This window comes from Oncorhynchus masou, chromosome 12 (genome assembly GCF_036934945.1).
Source record: "Oncorhynchus masou masou isolate Uvic2021 chromosome 12, UVic_Omas_1.1, whole genome shotgun sequence".
NCBI classification, from domain to species: domain Eukaryota; kingdom Metazoa; phylum Chordata; class Actinopteri; order Salmoniformes; family Salmonidae; genus Oncorhynchus; species Oncorhynchus masou.
In genome coordinates this window covers 16928649-16951520 of record NC_088223.1, presented here as the reverse complement: position 1 = coordinate 16951520, position 22872 = coordinate 16928649, and the positions used below count along the sequence as shown (strand labels likewise).

Genomic DNA, 22872 nt, shown 5'->3' with positions numbered 1-22872 from the left:
GGCCTATGAATGACAATCAACTGAGAATCTTGACTAGCCAACTTATGGTTAATCAGTGTACTAATTCCTCGTGTTATTATTTTTTTATTATTTCTATTTTTTTCCCCTCTGTATTGTTGGGAAGGGCCCGTAAGTAAGCATAGCACTGTTAGTCTAAACCGGTTGTTTATGAAGCAACATCAAATCAAATTGTATTAGTCACATGCGCCGACTACAACAGGTGTAGACCTTACAGTGAAATGCTTATGAGCCCATAACTAACAAAGCAGTTAATAATAAATAAAAAACAAGTACATTTTTTTTAAAGCATGTGACAATTTGATTTGAGATGTAGCTATGGTATTACAATAGTGTTCCATTGCTGTATGACCCAAATGGTCATCAAATGTGTACCATAGTAAGCCATTACCCATTTGACCATTGATGGATATTTGTCTCTCAGTTTTGAATAGAAAACCCAGGAAATAGGAACAGGAAAACAGTACACAGTGCAAACATCAGTCAGATAAGACACATTTCAGATAAGTATTTTACTAAGTATTTCATGTCACCTCATTTGATTCTCGGGGTCTAATGAATACGTGAAATAATTCAAATTATCACATGGATTGACTGAACAAGGTTGCAACCAGTTGGGAATCTCATCCCTACAGTGTGCTATTGTGAATGACTGTGTTAGCCCATTAGCTAAATGGGCTAACAGTCTTGAGACAAGTAGGAGACCCGGTTCGAACCCAGTCATTCACAAGAGCAAGATTAAATAGGGAGTGGAATAGCTATCCTTAGAAGTGCTATTCAACTGTACTGTTATGGGTCAATTTACATTTTTTTGACACTCCCTTCTAACATAGAGGGGATCAGAAGGCACGACCATGTTCCAGAGAGTATTCACTTTCAGGAATTGGACATAATAGCTTATAGCCCAAACGGCAGAGCCAAATTCATATTAAGAAATGTAATTCAACATGCCACATTGGCCTCAGAAAACACCCAAAACATGTTTAACAGAGTCAAATCAAATTTGTCACATGCGCCAAATACAACAGATGTATTGCTGTGAAATGCTTACTTACAAGCCCTTAACCAACAATGCAGTTCAAGAAATAGTTCAGAAAATATGAACTACATAAACAAAAGTAACACAAAATTACATAACAATAATGAGTCAATGTGCGGGTGTACAGGTTAGTCTCGGTAATTTGTACACGCAGGTAGGGGTAAAGTCATAATAAACAGTGTGTTGCAGCAGTATAAAAACAAAGGGGGGTTCAATGTAAATAGTCCAGTTGGCCATTTGATTAATTGTTCAGCAGTCTTGTAGCTTGAGGGTAGAAGCTGTAAAGAAACCTTTTAGACCTAGACTTGGCGCTCCGGGTACGGCTTGCAGTGCGGTAGCTGAGAGGACAGTCTGACTTGTGTGACTGGAGTCTTTGACAATTTTTTTGGCCTTCCTCTGACACACCTAGTATATAGGTCCTGGATGTCAGGAAGCTTGGACCCATTAATGTATCGGGCCGTACGCACTAGCCTGTGTAGCTCCTTACGCTCGGATGCCGAGCAGTCGCCATACTAGGCGGTGAAGCAACCGGTCAGGATGCTCTCGATAGTGCAGCTGAAGAACTTTTTGAGGATCTGGGGACCCATACCACATCTCGTCAGTCTCCTGAAGGTGGAATAGGTGTTTTTGTGCCCTCTTCACAACTGTCTTGTGTGTTTGGACCATGATAGTTTGTTGGTGATGTGGACACCAAGGAACTTGACAACTCTCGACCCGCTCCACTACAGCCCTGCCTGTTCGGCCCTCATTTTCCTGTAGTCCACATTAATCTCATTGTTTTGCGTGTTTGATTATATTTGTTTTCTTCTACCATTCCTTGCATGCAAAGTACTAGGATGTCGTCTCTGGTTTTGAATCTGAAATGAGGGAACTGCATCTGAGAAGTTGAATATGAAACTTGTCACCTAGAAATTATAGTTTGTAAACTTGATAGACAATGAATGCAATATTTACCATATTGATACTGAAACTGAATATATAAATACTGAATTTTAATTCAATTTAATAACTGAATGCAATATTAATTCAATTAACTTTCAAATCATGAAATACAAGTTCAATTTATGAATTCAATTTGTCCATTACAAATTCAAAAAGATTGGCTACAAATTCAATATCTAAATAATTGAATTCAAATAGTTTCTGTTGGCACTGAAATCGCTCCAAACAGAAGTCCGTGTGTCGTTGCGATTCTGGATGGCCAGATAGCTCGCAACAATGACAAGTAACTACCATGTGGGGAACCGTAAGTGGCTAGTTTCATCTTGTTCTTGATACCATGTCTTGTTTTGAGGTGTTTTCACTGATGTGACGTCTATGCTAATATGGCTCAAATTCGCTAGCTTGCTAACCAACAACTGTAACTATGCATTTGAGAGACAAGTGCTCATTGTTCAAATTTATTTATGCATTTAATAAACATTGTTAAATATTGTGCATGTGCCAGTTTTGTTAAACAAACCCATATATTAAAAATATAATTTGAGATCTCATGTATCCATCCTCCTGGGTTCCAGTTGGTTTCTGCTTTGGCCAACTTGCCATTGTCTTGTCAAACAAGGGTGCTGTGTGAAGTTGCCCCTGAATGCTGATCTTGGGTTTTGCTTAAACCAATCCAATGCTATTAAATCCATGACAGGGAATGTTCATGTGCACGCTTCTGAAACAGTGGAGAATCTGGAGGCAGCCCATGGTTTGTATTAAAGGGGTAAGCCTGTGCCATAAAAAGGCACTCCAATAAGTAAAAAACACAAAGAATGGTCTAGCCCACTATCTTTTAGGGCTTCCCCAAACAGTCACTGTGTAATGTGATCTGACTAAAGGAACTGATATGTGTAAGCAATAGGCAAGCAACTTCCTCAGAGGGCTAAATTGAGACAAAAGCAGGTTGTACATTGATTGGGATAGGAGTTTTTACTGGTCAGGTCAGAAAACCCCCTGGTCCTAACCATTCGGATCTGCAAAGGGAACTCGACAAGGATTAACAGTCTGGGTAGTGACGAAGAGGAAAGTTGGAGTTGGAATTGGGCAATAGCAATCACTTGGTCATCATCCGCTTATTGAGTTACATTCGACATGTTATACACACTCTAAAATCATCACTCGATCAACGTAAAAGTACATTTCTCAAGCTTTCAAGGAGAGTGCAAATAACATTATTTGGATCATCACTTTATCCTTTTGAAGTCTACTGTACAACGGCTAAATTATTATTATTTAAATGTTTTATTTCAAACACACACACCAGGAGCTGCGGTAAACTACAAAATATATCCCAAACGACTATGAGAACACTTTATAGTTCAGCATTCTGATATGGATGGGATTAGAAGCAGTATTGCAAATCCGCAGGCAGTATGTCCGAGGTAAGTCATATCCGGGTGGGAGTGCCATTCACATTCAGCATCATCAGCTTCCTTGAAGACACTACAGAGTATAGAAGTTTGTCTATTTCCTCTACTATTGTTGATGCTATGTTGTTGCCCACAGACATCCTCAAAGACATCTGCAGTTTGTAGACCCATCCATGATGAAACCATTAAAAAAAGGGAAGCTAAGATAGCACCTTTTTTAATACTTTCAGTCATGGACTAAAATGTCTTCGTATAAAAATTGAAATCAGCCATGTAGTTACTGGAAATTAACAGGCAGTCAGTCCTTTCTCAGAGTTAGGTTTAAATGATCTGGAATATATATATATATATCTTTCCTTGCTCCCTTGAGATAATCACTGATCTGTAAATTAATAAACAAGTGAAATGAGAGTTACCACCCTACCGACCTTATTAGATCAGTGACCATCTTAGGAAGAAAGGATGCACTTGTAAAGTACTTGAACAGGGCCTCAATCGCTACCCAACCTACTATACCCCTGGCCGAGGTCTGCTGGGTGCGTATGGAGGGATGCGAGCGGTTTCCAGGTGGTGGTTGCCTGGCGTGTCCTGCTTGGTGGCTTTGTGTAAGGCAACTGGAGCTGAGGCCAGGGCACCCACAGCAAGATGGGAGGAGTTAGTGACTGAAGTGTTGGCCACCAGCTCAATCTTCCCCTCCAGCTTGACCAGGCGCGTCAGGATGTCATCCAACAACACCGCTATGGTCCTCTTCAGATCAGCTGTGTTTGTGTGTGTGTGCACATACGTGAGAGAGAGAAAGAGAGAATAAAAATCTTAAACAATTTGTTTGGTTCAAGTAGAATGTGGTAAGTAGTTTTGTTTAAGTAGTAGATGAGTGTTTCCTCATTTCCAGTGCCACAACAAAATACTAAATGGTGGCTTCTGGACTTTTCTCTAGCTCTAAAGCAACCCTTACCGTAACCAGCCATGGAGGTGCCCTGCGGTCCTCCCGGTGCGTTCTGGTTCTCCTCGGTTAGCACCTTGACATAGCGCCGGCTCAGCTCCAGGATCTGTTGATGCAGCTCGCCACTGCTCTGGTGGTGTTGCTGTTGCCCGGTGTAGAGCAGCAACATGAGCCCCCACGCCAGCCCCATGATGATCAGCAGCACGCTCAGCTTCTGGGACATGTTCCTCCCCAGCATGGTACTGGGGCGAAGCCAGGGGAGAGGGGTATGGGTCTGGTGGAATAGAGGGTGTGACTGGAAGAACAGGGTTGGGAGAGGGGCTTGGGGCTGGTACTGGGTCTGGAGGTGGCTGGTGTTAGGAAAGAAAGGAGAGGGATCTGGAGGCAAAGGGTTAAGGGTTTGGGGCTAGTAGTGTGTGGAGCTCGGGCTAGTCAGGCAAAATAATGACACAGGGCTAAGGGGTTAGGACTAGGGGATATAGGGCTTGGGTTGGGTTTGGAGGAGTAGAACACTTTACAAACCTAGCAGCCAACCATGGGGCCCAAATCTGGCAGTCAACCATGGGACCCAAACACATACATAGCTGCCTGAGTCATTCAGAGAGGGAGGATCTGAAAGAGAGAGACAGAAACAGGTGAGTCATCCGTGTCATGTTTCAATCTGTGGAGTGTCTATGACACCAAGACACAATCAATCAGAAATCTGGGCCGGGTTCAGAAGGGCACATCAATGTTGTGGAACGTACTTCAGAAGGAAAGCACTGTGTAGAACAGACGTCTTTGACAGGGAGGTAGCCTAATGGTTAAGAGCGTTGAGCCAGTAACTGAAAAGGTAGCTGTTTTGAATCCCTGAGCCGAATTGCCCCTGTAAATCGCTCTGGATTAAAGCGTCTGCTAAATGACTAAAATGTAAGAAATCATGAGCATGGAAGAAACAACTCTGTTAATAATGGCATTTTTTATCTGTATTTCACCACTCATGAGGCTGTTTAGAAATAAATGAATGTAGTAGAACTTAAATGATGCTCTGTTGTGAGGACTTGGAATTCATGACAGCCGCTCTATACATTATATGTAGCCTACATTGTAAAGGTTTCTCCCCATTGCATAAACACCTGGCCGAGATCTATGGATTATGAACAGGGCAAAATCACCTCTCTCTGTAGTAGGTCTATTTTTTTTTATTGTAATTTGTACCCCCTTTTTCTTCCCAATTTTGTGATTGTCTCATCACTGAAATTCCCCAATTGGCACGGGGGAGGCAAAGTTTGAGTCATGCGTAGGGCTGTTGCTGTGACCGTATTACTGCCACACCAGCGGTCACGAGTCACGAAGGCAGTCAAATTCCAAGTGACTGTTTAGTCACAGTAATTAGGCTTCTCCCAGCTCTGATACTACAAATGGTCATTAGTAGCCTACCAAACGTGCTAACTGCCTGGTACTGCCTTGGGTTGTGCCGTGGCGGAGATCTTTGTGGGCTATACTCGGCCTTGTCTCAGGATGGTAAGTTGGTGGTTCAAGATATCCCTCTAGTGGTGTGGGGGCTGTGCTTTGGCAAGGTGGGTGGGTGGGGTTATATCCTTCCTGTTTGGCCCTGTCCGGGGGTGTCATCGGATGGGGCCACAGTGTCTCCTGACCTCTCCTGTCTCAGCCTCCAGTATTTATGCTGCAGTAGTTTGTGTCGGGGGGCTAGGGTCAGTTTGTTATATCTGGAGTACTTCTCCTGTCCTATCTGGTGTCCTGTGTGAATTTAAGTATGCTCTCTCTAATTCTCTCTTTCTTTCTCTCTCTCGGAGGACCTGAGCCCTAGGACCATGCCTCAGGACTACCTGACATGATGACTCCTTGCTGTCCCCAGTCCCACCCGGCCGTGCTGTTGCTCCAGTTTTAAACTGTTCTGCCTGTGATTATTACTATTTGACCATGCTGGTCATTTATGAACATCTTGGCCATGTTCTGTTATAATCTCCACCCGGCACAGCCAGAAGAGGACTGGCCACCCCTCATAGCCTGGTTCCTCTCTAGGTTTCTTCCTAGGTTTTGGCCTTTCTAGGGAGTTTTTCCTAGCCACTGTGCTTCTACACCTGCATTGCTTGCTGTTTGGGGTTTTAGGCTGGGTTTCTGTACAGCACTTTGAGATATCAGCTGATGTACAAAGGGCTATATAAATACATTTGATTAGATTTTTGGTACTCAGCACTTTGTCCCGCTAAATCACTCAGACACCAATGCAAATGTCTTCGAAAAAAATAGAATCAAACACTTCATGAGAGCCCATGAGCTTATGTTGCACGACATTCCAATAGGCTATGCAATTGCAGGAGACAACAGAGTGATGGCCTCTACTAAAAATAGGAGGATCAGCTTTATATAGGCTAGGCCTACTATATTTAATTCTCAACTTTCCAATTAAGCACATTGCTTATATTTACAATATGAGTATAGCCTACCTGGCTGGCATGAAAATAAATCACGGGGAAAAGCGCCCACCAGTCGCTATTTAAGTGCATAGATAACATGTACTTTTCCCCCGCTGATCCCGTTTCGATACAGGTGCATGATAATGGTCAATTCTAAATCAAGACAAATTTCACATATATTGTATATTTAGTATATGTAAAGACAAGTTTAAAATCAAGAATAGTCTGATGGGTGACAATATTAGCCTATCACTTGTGAATGATGCCCAGCATAAGAAACAATGCCTTTTTTTGCGACTTTTCGAATCATAGTCATACACCTCATGTTGCCTAGCCCATGGGCTTATATGTTTTAAATTAATAAGGTTTGCATCACAAATAAAGTGGCCAAATAACTTCTTAAAATTAAGCACATTCATCGGTCCCAGAGTCAGCGGAAATGCATCGCGCCACGGATTTCGTTTCAGGGCTGCTGAAGGATGTTCTTGCCTTAGATGAAAAGCCCCTGATTGATCGAGCCCACCGGTCGCTGCGCCCCGTGACATAATTCTTCGAGTGCACTTTTTTCATGAGAAGATGGAGATTCTCCGACGAGCCCGCAATACCACTCTGAGCTTTCAAGGACAGAGCTTCTCCATCTACCAGGACGACTCCCCCACTGTTTCCAGGCAGCGCGCAGCTTTCGGACAGGCCAAACGAGTACTTCGGGACCATCCAAGTGTTAAGTATGGACTGCGATTCCCGGGCCGTTTATGCATATCTCATGAGGGTAAAGACTACACATTTGAATCTCCGGATGAAGCTATGGCTCACATTCAACGTCACATCAAGAAGTCTTGAACATGCTCACAGTTCAGCAACTGTTGATAGTAAGTAACCCACCTGTGGTACAATTATGTTTAGATATAACAGACTAGTCTTGTATGGTTGGCGAAACTATTCGGGCTAATTTGATGTGATCTAATGTTTTCATCTAGTGTGCGTGCCTTACAAGCATTCAGTCATTTTAATTTAATTGTATTGAGGTTTTACTGTGTTTCTAGGCTGTCTCGCTCACCTATTTAGTTTGTTTACACAGTGTCTCAGTGACTCAAAATAGTTTTGGTTAGTTGTTTACTGCATCCGTTTGCATGGACCCAGTAAACAGTAAATGTCTCCCGAGGATACACGGTTTTTGGGGTCTCACTTTAATTTTAAAAGTTTGAGCATCATTTATGCCCAGCAAACGCTCAACGTTGCGCACGTGTAGTTTTTTGGTATTGGTTGTAAGCTGTCTCAGCGTCAACTAGACTACTATTATAATTACTATTATTTTTGATTGCCTTACTACGATTTCCTTACTTCAAATTAGATTTTTGGCTGAGAGCCTTTATACATTTTATTTATTTTCTCTCTCAATGCCTGTTATAAGACTGGGAATACAATTATATACATCTACAAGTGGCGCTTTTGTCATTCCGTTTGCACAAGGGATTCACCTTTTTTTTATTTGAAAAAAATACATACAAATCTTTCTTTTTGCTGCTTGATCCACTAACAAAACGCGACTTTAAAGAGCAGGACTGTGGGTTTAGGTTTAAGACCGCACTCTCACAGACATACTGTGTGAAGAGAACATGTTTTATTTAGGCTTGTACCTCGTTTGGGGAGGTATTGCCTGGGATGTGGGGGCAGGTTGAATTGTTCAGTTCAAATGTTGTCATTCTGTCTTTTTAGTTGTTTTTTTTCTGTACTTTTCCCAAACATTTACCACCATACATTATTACTCTGAGACAAGTTATTCTGGGGGTTTTGGGCGCTCATTGCTTTTCCATTCTATGCTCTAATGATAGGGTTGAATAACGGGAATGCCCAGAGGGGCCGAAATAACACCATCAAGTACATTTCATGGAACACCAAAGGGGTTAATAACCCGGTGAGGCGTAAGAGGGTGTTGACACACTTAAAGGGTTTGAATGCAAATATTGCATTTCTACAAGAGGACTGGTGAGAATTTTAGGATGCGTAAGGACTGGGTTGGTCAAGTGTTCCACTTGAACTTTCATAGTAAATCAAGAGGTGCTGCTATTCTGGTTGATAAAGCTATTCCCTTTGTAGCTTCTGAGGTTATTGCTGATCCTAAGGGACGATACGTCATAGTAACCGGTGAACTGTTTTCTACCCCTCTTGTTTTGGCTAGTGTTTATGCTCCCAATTGGGATGACACAAGTTTAATTTCTTCCTTTCTGTCTGCTAATCCCAATTTAGATTCTCATTTGTTGATTTTAAGGGGAGGATTTCAACTGTAAAATGTCCCCAGTTCTTGACAAGTCCTCACAAACAAATACAGGACCATCTAAATGTGCCCTACTCATTCAATCCTTTCTTCAGAAATATACTATGTTTGAGGCCTGGTGTTTCCTACATCCTACAGATAGACAGTATTCCTTTTATTCTCATGTTCATCAAACATACTCCCGGATTGATTACTTCTTTTTGGACAAAAAACTTCTGCCTAACCTTCGGCAGTGTACTTACGAGAGTATTGTTATCTCTGACCATTCACCATTAGTGCTTGAACTAGAGTTTCCCCAGCGACCTCCTATGTGTTATCAATGGCGTCTCAAACCCATTTTACTCTCAGATAAGGAGTTTGTCAATTTCATTTCTTCTGAAATCACCTTATTCCTAGAAACTAATTCAACACCAGGTATGTCCTGCTCTACCATATGGTAGTCTCTCAAAGCATACCTACGTGGCCAAATTATTTCTTATACAGCCAACCAAAACAGAGTTCGCTCCCAGCGACTTCGGGACCTGAGCGAGTCCATAGCCACATTGGATGAGAAATATGCTACAGATCCTTACTCTGATCTGCATAAAGAGCGCCAACTACTCCAATCTGAATTTGATGAGCTTTTTACCAGGCAAGCTGAACAGTTACTCTTGCGAGCTCGATACAAAGTCTATGAACAAGGCGACAAGGCCATTAAACTCCTTGCGCATCAGATCCGTAAATCTGAGGCCTCACGTTTAATCCCACAAATAAGGACCCCGTCTGGTGCCACCACAGTGATACATAAAGAGATCAATGATCAATTTAAACAATTTTACTCTGCGCTATACACCTCTGAATCCCCTCAAGACCCTTTGCTGATTGACTCTTTAATGGCTTGAATATGCCTTCAATTGATATAGACTCTCTTGACTGTCTAGAAGAAGAATTTACGCTTGAGGAGATTAACTGACTGGTTAACTGCCTGTTCAGGGGCAGAACGACAGATTTGTACCTTGTCAGCTCAGGGGTTTGAACTTGCAACCTTCTGGTTACTAGTCCAACAATCTAACCACTAGGCTACGCTGCCGCCCTGCAATGAAAAGTGGTAAATCACCGGGTCCGGACGGTTTTCCAACCGAATTTTACAGGACATTTTCTGGTCTGCTTTGCCCATTCTTGTCTCGACTATTTGCAGAGTGCCTTAATACTTCAAAGCTACCGCCTAGTCTTTATCAGGCTTCAATTTCATTACTACTAAAGAAAAACAAAGACCCCCTGGAATGTGGATCCTATCGCCCAATCTCGCTTTTAAACTGTGATTACCAAATCCTAGCTAAGCTTTTAGCTATCCATATGGAAGGCTTGCTGCACCAAGTAATACACTCTGACCAGACTGGCTTTGTGAGAAATAGGCATTTATTTTTCAATATTAGGCGCCTTATGAATATATTGTACTCCCCAGCGTCGGAGGACCCAGAGGTGGTGGTCTCACTTGATGCCGAAAAAGCGTTTGACCACGTTGAGTGGGACTACCTAACAGCTGCCCTTTATAGATTAGGCTGTGGCCCCAAATTCATTGCGTGGATAAAGATTCTTTATTTCCCCCCCATGGCTTCGGTACGGACTAATAACCTCTGAGGTTTTTCTCTATCAGGCCCAATCAATCAGAACATTTTATTTCCTCCATCTTTGAATGATGGGGCTTTTGGCATTTGGCACTCACTAGGCCTCTCCTCCCTAGCCCAATTATTCTTTGATGGTACATTGCCTCTTTCTCAGCTGCAGGAAAAGTTCAATCTACCCCAATCCCACTTTTTCTGCTATCTCCAGACTAGAAACTTTGTCAGAGCTAACACACCTGAATTTCCCAATAGGCCTGCAAATACAGCTATAGAGAGCATCTTGGAGTTGAACAAGCTTCCTAGGGGTGCAATTTCAGATGTATATGCAGTCATTAATGACTTACAGAACCCTTCTTTGGTGCCTTTAAAGACTCGATGGGAAAAGGATTTGGGGGAGGAACTTGGGGAAGACGCCTGGGAATCTGTGCTGCACAGGGGGCACTCGTCCTCTTTTAGCACCAGACACAGCCTCATTCAATTCAAGGTGGTTCACCGTATCCACTGGTCGGGGGCCAAACTTGGAAGAATATTCTCTGATTTTGATCCTACCTGTGTCAGATGTAAAGTGGAACCAGCCACACTGTTGCATATGTTTTGGGGCTGTCAAACTGTCAGGTTTCTGGGAATTAATATTTAAAATGTTACTCTGATATATATGACACTTATAGATCCGTCTCCCCTTAAAGCCCTTTTTGGAGTACTGCCCACGGGTATCCCCCTATCAAGTATCCAGTCGGACACTGTTGCTTATACAACTCTTTTAGCTAGACGGCTAATACTACAGAACTGGAAGATGGCAGCTCCCCCATCTTATAAATATTGGGTGAGAGATGTGTTGTGCTCTCTGAAACTAGAAAAAATTCAATTCACGAGGGAAGCCCAAACTGTTTAATGAGGCTTGGGCTCCATCCCGGTCTTACTTTAAACAGTCCATCCTCTGATGGCATTCCAATTAAAACTAAAATAAGTTTGTATTTGACTCCCCTGTGACTTAAGGGTTGGAGGAGCTTCTCTCTGTGTTTTTGCTGGGGGGTATTAAGGTCCATGTGCTTATTGATTGTGATCCGCGGATGACTTGTTCATCTTGCCCGGGCAGAGACTGAAGTGTGAGCTTGTTTTTCCCAGTTATTTTTACATTTTGTTCACGCCTACATGAATAATCATTCTATTTTTTATTTATTTTAAAGCATTGTAAACTTTATTTTTGGTCCAGTGGATGGTCGGTCTGTGGCCATGACTGTCTGAGTGGTTGCATTTCTCCACCCTTATCCCTTGACTGTTTACAGGAACAATGGTGAGGTGTTTGCTCTGTCCCTGTACTATAGATTGCCCTTTAACCTCTGTAGCCTTCTGCCTGCTGTGTTTAACTTGTCTAAAGTATGGTATCTTTAAAGCTATTTTTTTTCTAGTTGAGTATATTATTTATATTGCTTTGTCTTGTCTGTGTGTGTGTGTAAAACTTAATAAACAGAGTTTTAAAAAAAAATTAAGCACATTCATCTGCTTTACAAGGAGTGTAGAGCCTAACTGGCATATATAAGCAGAGTGTGAGTTTCAAGTTTGGGGAAGACCATTTTCACCATTACAATGCACCTTTATAATAATGGAACATTCACGCTTATAGCCTACTACTATATGCACATTGCTGTGCTTATAACGTGAAGAAATATCCTAACAGTTTATCAACATCTTAAGCTAAACATTCGTTTTAAGCTAAACATAAATTTTAAGCTAAATGCAGTGTTGCATCGGCCACATTGCATAAAATGTTTTTTGATGCTAGTGGTTGTATTCATTTGGAATCTAATCGCATCCCACAACTGTCCCAGACTATGTTTGGAATATTTATTTCTCGCACAGAACAGGCAGACCTTTGTACTATGGAGGATAGTATATTGACATAGGCTAGTGTTCTTGCTGTTATTCAATATGCACCTCGGTATTGGATAAGGACCTGCGCGGCTGCATCCCCAATGTGTGCGTCTTCATTTGTAGACTGTGAGAAAGACCCGATCACGTGATGGAGAGCGCAGCACTCAGGAAGAAGTGCAAAACGGCCACTGACGGCAAAAGGCATGGATTTGTTATGGTGCATTACGGCCACACGAAGGGGATGCCGCCGTGAAATTCTAGGCATTATCATGTGCTTGTCAAATTGTGAATGAGTGACTGTGCAAAAAACCAAGCAGAGTTCATGTCTTTCAAGCAACTTTTTTCAAATCATCACATTAAATTTACATCTAAACATATAGCCCAATGTTTGTAGAATAACTAAAGCTACATTAATAACTCTAAATTAAACATAGGAATAATGATTTCTTTGTTAACCTCTCAAAACAGAATAGCCGCATGTGCTTTAATTATTTCTCTGCTGTCTCATGAGTGTGGGAGTGGCACATCCTATTGAGGGAGTAGATAAGGGATGAGGGACACTGAACGGAGGGGAATAAATTATGAAAAGAACAACAAGAGAAGCTCAGGTTCAGTGTACTGTCTCACACACATGCCCTTTCCTGTGACCTCTATGGTATCGGCCACACTGATACGTACAACAGTATAGCAGGCAAAACAACTTGGGGTGGGGGGGGGCGGTGATGACAAGCTACCGTTAAGCCTCACAGAGTGGCCATAGGAACTGGAACGGCCTAACTAGCAGAATGTAACGGGCGAATATGATGCTAGCCATTAAAGGATATGCACTGTTTGGCTTAGCACAAAGAATTTTCAACCAAACTTGGCGAAATGATCTTTGTTCTTGTTGTTAACCAATCATGTTGTTGTTATCTTCTGTTATGTCCAGTCATTTGAATTGAGAAAATGCGGTGGTATAAATTGTTGGATTACTTTATGGAGCAAAACATTTATTTTAAGAAGAGCATTTTCTAAATTCACACGAACCACATGCAACTGGAAACGGACATTTTAGAAGATACACGTTTGGCTGAATCGAGAACGAAGATTGTATCGGCAAGTCAAGGATGGATGAAAATTCTCGGTGCTACGCCAAACAGTACCTATCCAACGGAGCATCACATCAGCCCGTTACAATCTGCTAGCTAGGAACGGCTTAGCCTCTGATCATGACTCTTAGTTCTATTACACATAAGAGTCATCGGACAAAGGTATCTTCCTGAGGGGCGAGTTTAGTTAAGCACCGCGGCGCTCTGTCTGAACATGAATACGCATCGCTTGTGGTACGGATTTACGGTTTGGCTCCTTTAGTCCAATATTGGGCTAGGAAAGACAATACATTGAAATAGCCATGTTATAAGCCCTAGAGCCACAAAATGCTCGGAGACTAACTAGCATTTTGTGACATGGCTATTTTATTGCATGACGTTCCTTACAACAATAGATGAGAGTGCAAAGGTCCTTATCCATCTCTTAGTTCTTTCATGGGAATATGTGGTTTCCTGGATGAAGGGGGGGACTTCATGTTGATATCTAGGCATAATAAATTGTAATCATGCACTGTAGTAGTAAATTGATTCATAAACAAACGAGGGGTGGGCGGGTATACCGGTATCAACGTGAATACCGGGATGACGTTGTGCCGTGATATGGATTTTGCCAGGACGGCGGATAATTGGTTCTAGAAAAGGGGGCCTCCTCTGTCGTTTGGAACTGGGTTGGCTTTAAGATATCCGAACTCGACCAACAAACAGTACTGTGTAAATTGTGTCGATGCATTGTGCTAGCCAAAGGTGGAAACAGCAATCTTTTTCACCACTTGAAAACCCTGCATGTGCACGAATATGAAGAATCTACCAGAATACATGCAACAAACCCCGGAACAGCGGAGCAAGTCCCAAGACATCTTCAAGCCAGACCTGCACTCAGCTACCACTCAACGCATCATTCATTAGTGGTAGTCCCTATGACAAGAAGAGCAACAAGTGGAATGAGATAACGAGTGCAATTACATATCACACTGCGAAAGACATGGAATCGATTCAAACACTGGATTAAGACAGTTTCAGAAAGTTGATTCGAACTCTAGACCCAAGATTCGAGATCCCGAGCCGTAAATACTTCAGCAAAACAGGTCTACCAGAACTCTACACAGAATGTTGTGACAGAGTTGCCAACGGAATCGATAATGCGGCATTCTTCTCCATCACTGCCAACTTATGGTCAAGCCGGACCACAGAGCCATACATTAGCCTCACGATTCATTACATTGACAACAACTGGAAGCTGCAAAGAAAATGCCTTCAGACCTCTTATTTCCCAGATGACCACACCTGAGAAATAATTGCAGCTGAGTTGAGGGAGGCACTTTCATCCTGGGGCTTAAAAGAGTTGCGTCAAGTATGCATGACTACCAACAGCAGATCGAACATGGTCAAAGCATTGGCGCTGAACAAATGGACAAGACGAGGGTGTTTCGGGCACAGTCTACATTGTTATTGGTATGTTTCAATGTCCAAAACACAGAACTAAGTAGAAAAATAACATAACTTAAAAACAACAACTTAAATGCAGTATACTATTGTATTCCTTATCTCTGTTTAAAGTTATAGCTGGGGCAGCAGGAAGCCTAGTGGTTAGAGCATTGGACTAGTAACCTATAATATTTTGTAAATGTGTGCAATACCCAAACATTACATGGGTTACATTGCTTTTGTCACGTTCTGACCATAGTTCTTGGGTGTTTTCCTTGTTTTAGTGTTGGTCAGGACGTGAGCTGGGTGGCCGTTCTATGTTATGTGTCTAGTTGGTCTGTTCCTGTGTTTGGCCTGATATGGTTCTCAATCAGAGACAGGTGTTAGTCATTGTCTCCGATTGGGAACCATATTTAGGTAGCCTGTTTTGTGTTGGGTTTTTGTGGGTGATTATTTCCGTGTCTGTGTTTGTTTCACCACACAGGACTGTTTTCGGTTTTCACATTTATTGTTCTGTATATTTGTAGTGTTTTCTCGGTATTCGTCTTTATTAAAGATGTTTAACCATAACCACGCTGCGTTTTGGTCCGACTCTCCTTCCCAGGAAGAAAGCCGTTACAGCTTTTCACATTTCAGTAGAATGCATTCAGTTGTACAACTGACTAGGTACCCCCCTTTCCATTTCATTTAGAATTGATACATTGGCCTATGGTTTCCATATATGAATCTATCCTCTTTCAATAATAAATAGCCTACTCAATAAATGATCCCATTTTCTAAAGGAACATATCTCTCTTAATCGCAAGAGCTGTATGTAGATCTATAGATGGATTAAATTTGTAATCACGCCAAGTATCCATTCTGTAAATGGCAATTACAGCAGATGCCAAGTTATTGCTATTGAATAATTGTGATTCATATGTAATAATTGTTCACCTTTTTATTTTTTAGAGAGGAGTGTCCAAAATGAACCTCCGGTTTTCATAGGTGTGTGAAGAAAGTGGTCAGCACATTTTCCTATAGTTGGAAGAAGCAGAAGGCCCTGATAAGTGTACAGGATAAACCGAGCCTGCCCCTCCACAAGCCCATCACAGAATCCCCGACAAGGTGGGGATGTCACCTGCCGATGATGGAGAGAGTCCTGGAGCAGGAAAAGGCCCTCACACAAGTCCTGGCAGCAAACAAAAAAACACAGTAACTTGCACACTCCTGGCAAAACATTGAGGTCTTAGAATCTGTCACGGCAGCACTTACGCCTCTCCAGGACTTCACAGATGCCCTGTCAGGAGAGACATACATGAGTGTGTCCTATCTGAAGCCCGTCCTCCATATCGTCAAGAGGAAGGTTCTGAAATCAAATGAGGGCAAAGCCAAACTGATCCGAGAGATTAAGATGATAGTCCTCAATTACCTGAATGACAAATACACCGACCCTGAAACAGGAGAGCTGCTCACCATGGCTACCTTTCTGGACCCAAGGTTCATGACCACCTCTACATGACCGCTGAGAAGCTGGTGGAGGTGAATGTGAGAGCTGCCTCCGAGACAGAAGCCCTCCTGGTAGGGAACACAGCCGTGGGAGACTTCTCTCTTGAAGAGGACCAGAGTGAGAAAGAAGCTGCCACTGCTCCACAATCAATAAATAAGTCCAAGAGCCTTGGTGCCTTTTTTTAAAGAAAACCAGTCGTGCACCTTCCTTAAGAACACTGAGACAGGTCATTGAGCAAGAGCTGGACAGCTACACTTTGATGATGGCAGCAGACAGTGAGGCTGATCCATTGGAGTGGTGGCGAGTCCACGCATCCAACTTCTCACAAGTGAGTTGTCAGACAAAGAAATATCTATGCATCCCTGCCACAAATTGGCCCTCAGAGAGCATTTAGAACTGGGGGCAATGTGTTCACATGCCATAGGGCAACTTTGAAGCAAGAAACTGTCAACAGGCTGGTGTTCCTGACACGGCACTGAATTGCAGTGACTTGTTACATGGTGAACTGAGAAACATACAGTCTCTGGTTAATGCGTGAAGAAGTTAGTTTGAAAAGGTTTATAACTTGAATTCATAATGACCAGTGTTATGCTGAAAAAAAGACTGCACTTTTCATATTTGCCCTGAAAGGGTGAAAAACGTTGTCATTTTCTTTACATCCTGAGTACTTTAAATATTTTTGTATTTAATTTTACTCCATGTACCTTTGTTTATGTTCAATGTTTGAACAGTTTTAACCCCGGAAGTAAAAACATGTGCAATGCCCCCTTTCTGTTTCTATATGGTTAAAAGCAATATTATGTCATTCTTTAAAATTTGAAAGGCTCATAAAAGGTTTGGTACGGTATAGAGTGATATATCGTTATCGTCCGGAAGTCTACCCTACATTGTTCTTTACAAAAGCACAATATCAACTTTGGACAGCAAGTCTGTTCCACTTATGTTAGTGTTCATACAAAAAGAGGGCATGTGCAGGGGAAGGATGCGATAAGATATGCTGTCCACATATGCTGCTGCTAGTCACAATTACCTCGTTCGTACTCCTGCATATCGACTCAATGCTTGTACTCCCTATATATAGCCATGTTATTTGTTATTTACCGTGTCACTATTTATATTTTTAGTTTATCTTTAACTCACCACAGTAAATGTGTTTTTACTTTCGATATTTGGACTTCGCTCGTCAATTCGCTCAATTTTTCATTAATATTTCCTGATATTTTCAACAGCTCACTGTCTATGAGTTACAGATTAACATACAAGTGTATTGGGTTCCTCGACCTCTCTCATCAAAAGGTACAGCTTTTATTTTTTCAAAATTCCTCACCTGTGATTTATATTTAAAAAATATTTCCCCTAGTACAGCTGTGGTTATTAATTAATGTACAGATCTAATTTTCAATAGCTGCCAATCCAAATGACATATACATCTAAAATAACTTAGTTGGTCACTGACGTCCCTCCTCCATAGAATTAGAATTGGCGTTTTTCATTTCACAGATTTTACATTATTTCCTGTAGTAGGTCTAGTTTGCAATAGTTCACTGTCAATATGATCTACAGACAAGTGCGGTGGGTTCCTTGACCTCTCTTAAAAAGGTAAAAACATAGTTGATCTCTAGATAATTTAATTGAGACAAAAATGTAGTTTCTCTAAACAGCAGGTTTGGCTGATTGCACTTTTAAGACGGTCCCTTAGCCACCAGAGTGTAAAATTCAACCATTGAAACTAACATGGTCACTTTGAAAACGAAGTAAACAACATTTTGGCTGTACCTTGCTCTCTATTGTCATCTGATTCTAGATGTATCACCCTTATCATCCTTGGACCTCCCGTCAAAGAGGTATTGATGAGCAAACTCTAAATATCAAACCAATATCCAAACTGAAAACAAATTTACTGTGGTCTTTAACCCTGCATTGTTGTAAAAGGAACAGTAAGTAAGCATTTCACTGTTAGTCTACAAAGCATGTGACAAATACAATTTGATGTCTGTCAAGCATTGTTATCAGAGCTGCCAACTCTCACTCATTGGCCGTGAGACACGCATTTGACCCTCTTCTCATGCATTGAAAAGTAATGCTTTTATTTTTCTAATGTGTCCATTTGTATAGTGTGTTAACTAAGAACAGATATAGCCCTTGGTTCACTCCAGACCTGACTGCCCTCAACCAGCACAAAAACATCCTGTGGCGGACTGCAATAGCATCGAATAGTCACTGCGATATGCAACTGTTCAGGGAAGTCAGGAACCAATACACGCAGTCAGTCAGGAAAGCTAAGGCCAGTTTCTTCAGGCAGAAATTTGCATTCTGTAGCTCCAACTCCAAAAAGTTCTGGGACACTGTGAAGTCCATGGAGAACAAGAGCACCTCCTCCCAGCTGCCCACTGCACTGAGGCTAGGTAACACGGTCACCACCGATAAATCCATGATTATCGAAAACTTCAACAAGCATTTCTCAACGGCTGGCCATGCCTTCCGCCTGGCTACTCCAACCTCGGCCAACAGCTTCGCCCCCCCCGCAGCTACTCGCCCAAGCCTCTCCAGGTTCTCCTTTACCCAAATCCAGATAGCAGATGTTCTGAAAGAGCTGCAAAACCTGGACCCGTACAAATCAGCTGGGCTTGACAATCTGGACCCTCTATTTCTGAAACTATCTGCCGCCATTGTCGCAACCCCTATTACCAGCCTGTTCAACCTCTCTTTCATATCGTCTGAGATCCCCAAGGATTGGAAACCTGCCAGTCATCCCCCTCTTCAAAGGGGGAGACACCGTGGACCCAAACTATTACAGACCTATATCCATCCTGCCCTGCCTATCTAAGGTCTTCGAAAGTCAAGTCAACAAACAGGTCACTGACCATCTTGAATCACACCGTACCTTCTCCGCTGTGCAATCTGGTTTCCGAGCCGGTCACGGGTGCACCTCAGCCACGCTCAAGGTACTAAACGATATCATAACGGCCATCGATAAAAGACAGTACTGTGCAGCCGTCTTCATCGACCTTGCCAAGGTTTTCGACTCTGTCAATCACCATATTCTTATCGGCACTCAGTAGCCTCGGTTTTTCTGATGACTGCCTTTCCTGGTTCACCAACTACTTTGCAGACAGAGTTCAGTGTGTCAAATCGGAGGGCATGCTTTCCGGTGCCACAGGGTTCAATTCTCGGGCCGACTCTTTTCTCTGTATATATCAATGATGTTGCTCTTTCTGCGGGCATTTCCCTGATCCACCTCTACGCAGACGACACCATTCTATATACTTCCGGCCCGTCCTTGGACACTGTGCTATCTAACCTCCAAACGAGCTTCAATGCCATACAACACTCCTTCCGTGGCCTCCAACTGCTCTTAAACGCTAGTAAAACCAAATGCATGCTTTTCAACCGTTCGCTGCCTGCACCCGCACGCCTGACTAGTATCACCACCCTGGATGGTTCCGACCTTGAATATGTGGACATCTATAAGTACCTAGGTGTCTGGCTAGACTGTAAACTCTCCTTCCAGACTCATATCAAACATCTCCAGTCAAAAATCAAATCTAGAGTCGGCTTTCTATTCCGCAACAAAGCCTCTTTCACTCACGCCGCCAAACTTACTCTAGTAAAACTGACTATCCTACCGATCCTCGACTTCTGCGACGTCATCTACAAAATAGCTTCCAACACTCTACTCAGCAAACTGGATGCAGTTTATCACAGTGCCATCCGTTTTGTCACTAAAGCACCTTATACCACCCACCACTGCGACCTGTATGCTCTTGTCGGCTGGCCATCACTACATATTCGTCGCCAGACCCACTGGTTCCAGGTCATCTACAAGTCCATGCTAGGTAAAGCTCCGCCTTATCTCAGTTCACTGGTCACGATGGCAACACCCACCCGTAGCACGCACTCCAGCAGGTGTATCTCACTGATCATCCCTAAAGCCAACACCTCATTTGGCCGCCTTTCTTTCCAGTTCTCTGCTGCCTGTGACTGGAACGAATTGCAAAAAAAAAAAATTTTTTTTGCTGAAGTTGGAGACTTTTATCTCCCTCACCAACTTCAAACATCTGCTATCTGAGCAGTTAACCGATCGCTGCAGCTATACATAGTCTTATCGGTAAATAGCCCACCCAATTTTACCTACCTCATCCCCATACTGTTTTTATTTATTTACTTTTCTACTCTTTTGCACACCAATATCTCTACCTGTACATGACCATCTGATCATTTATCATTCCAGTGTAATCTGCAAAATTGTAATTATTTGCCTACCTCCTCATGCCTTTTGTACACAATGTATATATAGACTCTTTCTTTTCTACTGTGTTATTGACTTGTTTATTGTTTACTCCATGTGTAACTCTGTGTTGTCTGTTCACACTGCTATGCTTTATCTTGGCCAGGTCGCAGTTGAAAATGAGAACCTGTTCTCACTAGCCTACCTGGTTAAATAAAGGTGAAATAAAAATAAATAAAAAATAATTACATATTTGAAATCTGATATGCCAACTTGTCTGTGAAAATGAATTACACGAGGCTATGTATTTTTGCAGCCATTCACAGACAGTTTTGAATAAGTCCTACAAATAAGCATTGGATATTAAATGCCACAGGCCTCAAATATAAATTTGACATTTTAATAGTGTGCACATGCTAGGTAGAGATGGTAGGTGGACTCAACTCATAAACACATCATACTTGGTGTATGTAGAGTCAGATGATGGCAAGGATCTTCAACTAGTAGGCATAAACCACCTAAATATTGATATTCATTAGATTTTTCTTTAAGGATGGGTGATTTTGACAAATTAATTGTTATAACAAGAACATTTTCAAACACCCAGCACTAGAAACATATATCAGGGTTGGCCAACCCCCTGGAGAGCAAGCAGGATTTTCTTCCAGATCTATTCTAAAGAGAGAGTAAACAAAATATTTGTGTCCTTACCTTGAAAGCAGTTTATGGACAAGGAGACTGCAATCTATTAGTTTGGTTTCCCACTGCCATCATCCATTAATATTAGTATTTTCCAGAGCTGTGGACTCGAGTCACAAATTTGATGACTGATTTGATATAAAATAACCTCAAGACTCAACTTTGAGCCCAAAGACATACTAATAACTCATACTTTATAACCGTTTGACAAAGACATACATTTCAGCTTGATATTAGTAGAGAGTTGTTATCTTAACCGTTAGTCAGGCAGTTTTCTAGAAATCTAGCTATAGATAACTAGCTTCCAGTGCTCAGGCAGTTAGTTAGCTGCTAGCCTAGCTTGTTGATATCGTGCATGACGTAAATATGGCTCGCGCTAGCTAGTCTTGACAGTTATCGAACAGGATAGCTGCCCCAGTGTCAAATCAGACATCCACAAAGTTGTCTCACAACTCAAACAGTATTTAATTTCCTTTTATCAAATCCTTATAAAAACAAATGAACGTTATATTACCTGGATTTGTTCGTTTGAGTCACTCTGCTGTTCAAAACGTCAGTCTGCAATCCCATTCCAAAACCGAGAACAGATGAGTGCACAGGGCAGATATAGAAATTCTGCTAGTACGGCTTCTAACTATTCAATAATCTTCATAAGTAATGTAACTGAAACAAATATTCAATTCGGAAGTAAAACTTGCATTGTATAATTGTTTGCATGTCTTGGATGTATTTTTTATTCGTTCGCGAGTTCAGCCGGTTTCTCCTCGTGTTGTGTTTTGCGTCATCACGATTCACTGTTTGCCGTAGGGATTTGTGGGAAATTTATTGCTCATAAACATGCATGCAAGTGTTTGGTCAATGAGTCCAGTGTGCTCATTCTTCCTTATCATCACTGTAATAGTCACATGTGTAAACATACTGAATTGTAATTGGATGCATTTTACCGCCATATCATACTGTGCTATGATTGGTTAAGACCACCCAAATGGTTCAATCATGGTCAGTTTGATCCTGGGTGGCGATGCATGAACATGTCAGTTATAGCTAGCTAATAAAGAGCTTCTTTTTGAGCTTAAAGAGCTTATTTTGTACAAAGTGTGCAAAACAAGACAATCACGGCGCTAAATTGAGAAGAAAAAAACATTAAACAAGTTCAAATTCAAAACAGTGTAAGCGTTTTGGAAAGGAATTATTAGATGGCTTATTTGACCGACTGGTAGATGAGGTATAGGTAAATCAAGGTACCTGCACCTACAATCCTAAATCAATGGCGGGAGAAATGAAAGGGGGGAAGGCGCAGAGACCATTGGTAGAGACCGTTCCCATTGCTTAGCAACGTGGACGCCATGTGCTGAACCGTATGTGAGCACAGGAGGAGCAAAGGGATTTTACAACAAAATGTAGTTTAAACAGTATCT

At 42.0% G+C, this 22872-nt stretch overlaps 1 protein-coding gene across 7 annotated transcripts in view; it reads right to left on the bottom strand.

The window, feature by feature from the left end:
- Positions 1–2441: 2441 nt before the first annotated feature.
- The window catches only part of LOC135549611 (coiled-coil domain-containing protein 126-like), a 49067-nt gene continuing 28636 nt past the window's right edge, over positions 2442–22872 (bottom strand). For 3 of the 7 annotated variants that reach the window (XM_064979730.1, XM_064979729.1, XM_064979732.1), the window contains exons 2-3: positions 4367–4966; positions 2442–4169 (exon numbers count right to left, since the gene is read on the bottom strand). In XM_064979730.1, coding sequence (XP_064835802.1) covers positions 3922–4169; positions 4367–4592 — 474 coding nt within the window. In that variant the 5' untranslated portion in view covers positions 4593–4966 and the 3' untranslated portion in view covers positions 2442–3921. Of the gene's footprint in view, positions 4170–4366; positions 4967–15974; positions 16056–21466; positions 21562–21968; positions 22300–22872 lie in introns of those variants that run through there. The other 4 variants (XM_064979733.1, XM_064979726.1, XM_064979731.1 and 1 more) reach the window with 4 other exon arrangements.